This window comes from Branchiostoma belcheri, unplaced genomic scaffold (assembly GCF_001625305.1).
Source record: "Branchiostoma belcheri isolate BF01 breed outbred unplaced genomic scaffold, Haploidv18h27 scaffold13, whole genome shotgun sequence".
NCBI classification, from domain to species: domain Eukaryota; kingdom Metazoa; phylum Chordata; class Leptocardii; order Amphioxiformes; family Branchiostomatidae; genus Branchiostoma; species Branchiostoma belcheri.
Genome location: NW_017802713.1, coordinates 1,593,209 through 1,600,754, shown reverse-complemented (window position 1 = coordinate 1,600,754; position 7,546 = coordinate 1,593,209). Strand labels below are relative to the sequence as shown.

Below are 7,546 nucleotides of genomic sequence, written 5' to 3'. Positions count from 1 at the left end.
CGGAAGTCGTGTTGGAAAAACATTCCTGTAGAGAGGAATAGGAATAAGTTTGGAACTGGAAGAAAGAAGGTATTTTGTTCTCTAAGAAAGTGGAACACTGAGTGTGTGTAGAAAAGTCACACTTTGCTGTGCGTTTTCTTATTGAACTGTGAGAATGTTTCGTAGTTTGCACATCTGGATGTTCGGAAACACTAAAAACATGGCTACCTGATCCGGAACAGTTGCTACAATCTTGTGCCTCAGACCAATTTTTGTGGACATGTTTAGTACTGTAATTCCTGATTTGTTCACTGTACTGATAAGTTCACTGTTTTCACTGTCGCTCCTGTACCGTGAACTTATCATTACAGTTAACAAGTAATTCCTGGACTTTCTTTTTCCTGTACCTGTCACCACCGTGAATATATAGTTCCGTGAACATGTCCATTTTTCTCAGACCGTGAAATTTTGCTACCGTGAACATAAAGTGAATTACAGTACTAGGTGGTGTGTTTATTTGGATATTGAGAGGCATGACAAAGCTTTTAAAGTAAATAAGGTTTTGCATTGTATAATAGCTGGCTTAGCTGGTAGAAAGGCCTCAATCAGCTATTACATGGTTTATGACCTAACACATAAGTGCCACATCTGTCAACGTGTGACCCCTGTGCAGCAGAGCAAAACGACACAAATCTCGTGGCCACCAGACAGAACACTACTGGAAAGGGAAGTCTCAATATTGGACAAGCCTCGTGGTTGGTTCTTTCAAAATGAAACGGTCACCCTTGTTTGGAAACACAGTAGTCAGGGTAGCAGAACATACATATGGTCGGGGATCACTTGTTTAGTCCACAGGGAGTTTGCGCTTTCAGAGGCGTTTATTTTTCCACAGCTTAATGATATCATTATCAGCTCAATTATGCATATCTGACTGCTAATAGATTTTGTTATGGAAAATCGAGCCAAGCTAGGTGAAAGACAAAGTGTTTGTTTTGTTGGATTACTGGCCAAACTTGTTCATCAACAATTGTCTTGATCCCCCAAACACACGCAAACAATTGAAGAGTGTTTCTGTAACAACAGTTTCAAAGGTCATTAGAAAGAAAATGAGGAACACTTCTCTTGGAAGAGTCAAAACAAAATTATTACTGACTATAAGTTTATATAATTTCAGTCATCCACACTACCAGTGATAGTGTATGCACTGGTCTGTATTTCGAAACATGAAAGTGAAAGAGAGGAGAGAAGAAAATAGAATATTTCCGTAGGAAAAAGTACACGTAATGGTACTAATACAACAGTGTCCAGTTTAATTCCGGAATTCCAGTTTAATTCCGGACTAATTCCCATATCTCAGCAACCTTACGTCTAGATGGGCTAATATTCTAAGATATAGGTAAAAATGATGTAAGAAATACACAGCAGCCATCGGTGACCCCTTGGGAATTAACCCAATTCACGAACTGGGTTGGAACTGCAGCCAGAATTCTGCAGAATTCTGCAGAATTGGGTTAATTCCCAAGGGGTCACCGATTAATTTTAACAGTGTCCAGTTTAATTCCGGAATTCCAGTTTAATTCCGGACTAATTCCCATATCTCAGCAACCTTACGTCTAGATGGCTCCAGTTCCCAGAATTCTGGCTCCAGTTCCCAGAATTCTGCAGAATTCTGGCTCCAGTTCCCAGAATTCTGCAGAATTCTGCAGAATTGGGTTAATTCCCAAGGGGTCACCGATGGCTGCTACGTATTTCTTACATCATTTTTACCTATATCTTAGAATATTAGCCCATCTAGACGTAAGGTTGGGAATTAGTCCGGAATTAAACTGGAATTCCGGAATTAAACTGGACACTGTTATACGTAAAAATTGTTATTACAATCTACAGCAATGGTTTGCTGCTGTTACATTTGTTACACCCATGGAATTACACCCATGGAATTACAAGTTCCATTCAAAATAATACCCTTAGGTAAAGGTAATCAATGGTGGAGATTTTGCCAATCATTATTTTTCCACTTTGTGCACAAAAAGATTGATAGTTTGGCTGCGGTTCATTTTTTGTCCTGTCAAACGTTGGCAGATGGTATTATACTCGCAGCCAGGGTCGTATAGCTGCCAGCCATGGTGTGATACATGAAAGCCTGGTCTTAGACGGAGAATTTTGCTCCAGGCGTTTGTTTCTGGTTGTGCCAAGCGATAGATACACAATCCTGCAGTGCAGGAAAGCAGGCTATGTCTGTTGCCAGCGTCTGGCCATTCTCATGTCTTTGTAGTAACGTCTTTGTTCAGTTCCTGTAAATTAGTAACCGTCTCAGACGTCCTCATACTGTTAGTGTTTAGGTTTCTTGATCTCGAATAGCTTGATGTTACTTTCTATTCTACTGAACTTTTCCAACACCAAGTAATTTATGAGCAACCGGGGGTTTTCGGCAGTCATTTCTGTGAAGTTTTGTCTCTATTTTGAGTTGTGTGATTCAGGTAGATACAGTAGCTATGTATAGAGCAATCACTTGTACAGTAATAAAAGATAGGTTCTGATGTAGTGGCTTGTTGCATTACAAACATCTTGGAGAAAAGGGTGGGAGGGGGGCATCAGGTCAGAGATAAAAGAGCTTGTTTCCAAACCCTTCTGTACTTAAACATTGAATTGTTTGAGCGGGACAAAGAGAAAGTGAGCATTTAACCGCTCCCTTTCAATTGCACACCAGTCTTTTCTTGTCCGAATACCGTGGACGTGAAAACCCTGCCGTGTCTAACTACCGCCGGGACAAAAAGTCGAGGAAGAGATTAGCATAACTGTCCGGGGTAGTTTGGGGGTAGGGTGTCCGCGATGTTTGTGTTTTTTGTTTGTGAAGGGTGTGAAGCCGATGTGTAACCATCGATGTGACAGAGAGCGATTGGGGGGCATTCCAGGGTATTTCTGGGGCACGATGTACAGGAAAGCGTCCCTACTTACTGAGACAAGCTATTACACAATATATATGATGGTAAATGTAGGGTATAGAACACTCACAGGAAATGCTAGAAGTAGAAATCACTCAGTATTGGCTAAGTGGTTAGCAATGTACAATTCTTTTTCGCGCAGTTGTAACTAACATAATGTTCATATGAGCTATTGATTGGAAATGTAAGAGGCAAGATATTTCTTTTAGTAAACAAGAAGTTGAAGAAAATGTCTAGAAGTCTAAGCAGTTGCCATTGTTGACTGATGCTATTCCAGGCGATCACTTAGCCAGAGAGCCTGGGTTGTTATGACTTCATGCTAAAGATATGTCTCAAGCAAATCCCCCTTCCTTGGAGACATTCGCCCTGCATTAAGACCCCACTAGAATAATCTCCAAGGAGAAACAGGAAGCAAAAACAAACACACACCAGCAGGCTACAGAGCAGCAACAGAAGGGGGAGACCAGAGGGCTCTCCTCTCCCTGACAAGTCAGTGAACCAGAAAACATGCAACATGTGCAAGGGGTGGAACCTTTGTAGTTATGGCATGCTGGTGTGGAAGGATTAGCCTGCACAGTTCCATTCACCAGGGATCACCAGCAAGTCTCTGCATTCCTCACGCATTCTGCGAGCGGAAGTTTGTACTTCGGTAGCTTGTGTGTTTGCGGTATATCTCTATTTAGTAGCATCCGCTTACCGGCTAAGATTTCCCTCCTCCCTTCAATCTTGAAACGTTACTCACCCAAAATATCAGAAAGGGAGAGAAAACTTGCCCATATTTTAATTTGCAAATTGATTTGACTGAAAATATGACCCCTGTTTTGATATAAAACAGGCAACGTGTAACATTCTTTTGCAGAGTAATTAAGAATGCAGGATGGCTTGTGCTAATAGATTTCCAAGGTTATCGGATGGCCTTGGCTTGAAGGCATGTGTCCGTCAGTGGCCCGTGTACCCATCCAATCTTTCACGCAACAAGAGAGAACAAATTCTTGTTCAGATTCTTCTCCAAATCCCCTATAATCTCCAGTCATCTGCAATGCAGTCATTTCAGGGTCAGGAATTAGCGATTTTTCAAACCATCTGTCAGGATTTTCCTCATGCATCTCTCAGAGGGCTCATAATCTCCAAATGTCATTACTGGAATATGAAATGTTATGTCTAAGTAGTATCTTATTATAAGGACTTGAATCAGAAGTAAAGCCCTCATAATCTAGAAGAATGGCTGGATCTGTAGTCTACTGAGAAAGAACTGAAGTGTGTGGCGCCTGGTTACTGTAACAGTATCTATCTAGGGACCATCAGGAGTGTTGATGTATTTTGATTTAGGCTTAGCCGCCATGGGTATCTGTTTTAGGAAGTTGCCTCTGTTTTGGTTGGTACAACAGAGCTCAGAAATCAGAGCAGAGAGAGAGAAGCTCTGTTGTTGTTGTTGTCATCGCTTATCTCACCAGATAACCCAGAATCCTCTGGGGCTAATTCAACTCAGCTGCACCCATGAAGTCACATCAGAAAGGGAGTAAATTGAATTAAAACTTCTCTTGTAATTACTTAGAGGGTTGCACAAGCTTAGGCAGAAACTATAGAAGCTTCGTATGGTGTACAAAATGTCTGTACACCTGATTAGAGTCTGAAGAATTACCGCAAAAGTTTATGGACATGTTTAGGAGTTCACCTCTCACCTCAGGGAAATTAGTCGCAGACGAGCGAGCAAATGTGCCCAAGGTGCTGTTGGGACCAGTTAAACGTTCTGTGATTAGGAGAATTAGGATCATACCTAAGTTACATGTATCTACAGATAAATGTAGATGTGTGAAAGTGTTGTTACATTTTTAGACTGCTAATTTGAAGACTTGGCACAATGCTGTCATGCCCCTTTGTTTCTTCTTTGATTGCCCTTTTGTCTTATAACAGTATGTCTACAAACAAGCATCTGAAACTCTCAGAAATGTAGCAAACGATAAGTTGAAAAGCGTGATACCAGTTTTTGCCAAAACAGAGGTGGAAAGGAGTTTTTCAGGAACATAGCATGTTCGTGAATGCAGCATTTCTGAATCTAGTCGACATATGGACATAATTTCTGTGGGAATTAGGGGGACCACAGAAAGGTTGGGCATTAAACAGGGGGGAGGCCAATTATCTGCATTGAAATGACTTATAAAATTGTAACCCTGAGAGAGGCCAGGGGAATGGGGAGGGGGGTTGACCTGAGGTTAGTCTGGACTGAATTGCCTCCTAGTGTGCTGCACTTCTCCTGTTCACATTCCTATCAGACAGGTCATTCCCCTCTGTCTAGTGTGTCTTTCCAAGGTCACAGTTCAGGTCAAGTCTGATTCCATCCCGGAATCTCGTGCTGAACTTTTCCAGGGGATTCATGAACTTGAAAAGTTATCCCTGATCTTCTAATCCTGAAGGTCATTTGGTCAGACTTTTCTGGAAGGGTGAATGCATGTGGAGATTTATAGGTGACCTTTTCAGTCCGGAATCTCTTGTAGAAGTTTTCCAGGACTTCCGTACTTGACCGTGCCCTTCCTTATCTTTTGAATCTGAAGTTTGGTATTCAGAAGCCATAAGGAAAAGGCTTCTTGGAAGATTGAATCCGTACCAAACTTTTTTGCTGGCAAGGCTTTGTCCCAGCCAGACCCCATCCCGTTCCATGGCATGAAGACCAGACGATGATTTGCTGACATGACGGATGTGGATCTCTTATTTGGACAAAGGAATTTTGCGTGAAAATTGCACAGTGGATTTGCCCATTTTGGGAATCTTGAAATTTGCAACCGTTCATTATTATGACGCTCCAATTTGATTAATCGTTTCTCAGACCTATACAATTAAAGTATTGATTCATACATGCAAGAAGAAAATATTTCCACTGTTTAGTTCAGGTGGTTTATGATTTTGTATTTGTGTCGCAAATCTAGTATATTTCACATCGAAGTTTGATTCAGGTAACCCTATATAGTGTGGCATTTTTCAGTAGGCAGAAACTTGTCTTAGAAATAAAGATATAAATACATGCACTTGAAATAAACTGTTGTTGATGTTTCGTCTTTTTGTTCACAGAACAATTCCACGGTCTGATTCAGAAGTCGGAGAACGAGACACACCATCTGTTCAGGAACGTGTACAAGAACATGGCCATCGAGGCCAACTCACTCATTGAAGGATTCCACAGAAAACTTTCCTTTTACGTGAACGGTGCGGAGCTCAGCGTGACGGACAGCGTGAAGGACTTCTTCGACACGCTGTTCCCGCTGGTGTACCGGAGGTTACTGAACCCCAAGATGACGGACATGAGCGCGGACTACACCAACTGCGTCATGGACTTGCAGCGGGAAGTGTTACCATTCGGCGAGCTCCCGACGAGGATCTCGACGCAGCTGCAGCGCTCGCTGTCGGCTGCTCGGGTCTTCGTGCAGGCGCTGAACCTCGGCGTCGAAGTGGTGAACACGACCAACCATCTGGTCCTGACACGCGACTGCACCAAGGCGCTCCTCAAGTTCAAGTACTGCTCGCACTGCCAGGGCAAGCCGCTCATCAAGCCCTGTGGAAATTACTGCATGAACGTGATGCGCGGGTGCCTGGCCAGCGTAACGGATATCAACCCGCACTGGAATTCCTACATCGACGTCATGCAGAGTCTGACTAAGGGCATGAAAGGGATGTACAGCGTGGAAACCGTCATGGCCACCCTTCCCGACAAGGTTTCCGAGTCCATCATGATCGCCATGCAGAACGGACCCAGTCTTACAGCAAAGGTACCGTATGTCATGCCTCGTTTTTCTTCCGTATTCCAGGTCTACTAACCATAACTGGCCTGCCTGGTCTGCAAGTATAGGGATTGACCTAGCAGGGTCATGGGAAGTAAAAAGTGAACAGGTGACAAGAAGTTTTACGAAAAGGTTCCAGTAAAGGTGTAAATGATAGATGCAGCATCCACAGGTAACACCAAAAATGTTCATGGAAGTGATAACTATCAATACGGAAGCACCAGTGTCCAAGGAGTTACTTTTCATACTTTGTGTTGCAGAATATCTAGTGGCGTGTAGTGGCTTTCATTTGATTTACTAGATAATTCTGATATCATCATGAACAGTGACATCTCTCCTTTGCATGATAAATGCTGTCCATGTTATTAATATCAGATAGTGGACAGAATCGCCCTTCTATTTCAAATTGCATTTGGAAAGGGACACAGCCTATGGATCGAGATTGTATTGATAGATGGAAACGTGTACATTTTCTCTGATTGTCTCAATCAGTTTTTGGAAACTGTAGATTCCTGAAAGAATTCCTATCTACTCCTGTAAAGGAAGTAGCCAAAGCGTAAAATTGTCTGATCCTCAGTTCCACAGTAGGGGTGGGGTGTAATTTGCACCAGGTTATGGGTTACAGGTAGGATATTGGGTTCCCTGGGTCTACAAATACCCAGGGGAGGAACCACCAAAAAAGCTTCCTCCGTATCATAACCAGTTTTACACCCAGGTGTACAGAATACAACTTGGTATAATCATCTGGTAGTCACCTGTAAATGCGAGGGAGGGAAGAAATGATTGGAAGGAAGAGAAGTGGAAGATTGGAAGGAGAACAGATGGTTAAAACAGAGGCTTGGTGGGGAG

General features: G+C 42.6%; 1 protein-coding gene across 1 annotated transcript in view; it reads left to right on the top strand.

Moving 5' to 3' along the window:
• The window catches only part of LOC109463911 (glypican-5-like), a 48,684-nt gene that overhangs the window by 5,728 nt on the left and 35,410 nt on the right, over positions 1-7,546 (top strand). Inside the window, exon 3 of the mRNA XM_019760803.1 lies at positions 5,991-6,685. Within this exon, the coding sequence (XP_019616362.1) occupies positions 5,991-6,685 (695 nt within the window). The remainder of the gene's footprint in view (positions 1-5,990; positions 6,686-7,546) is intronic.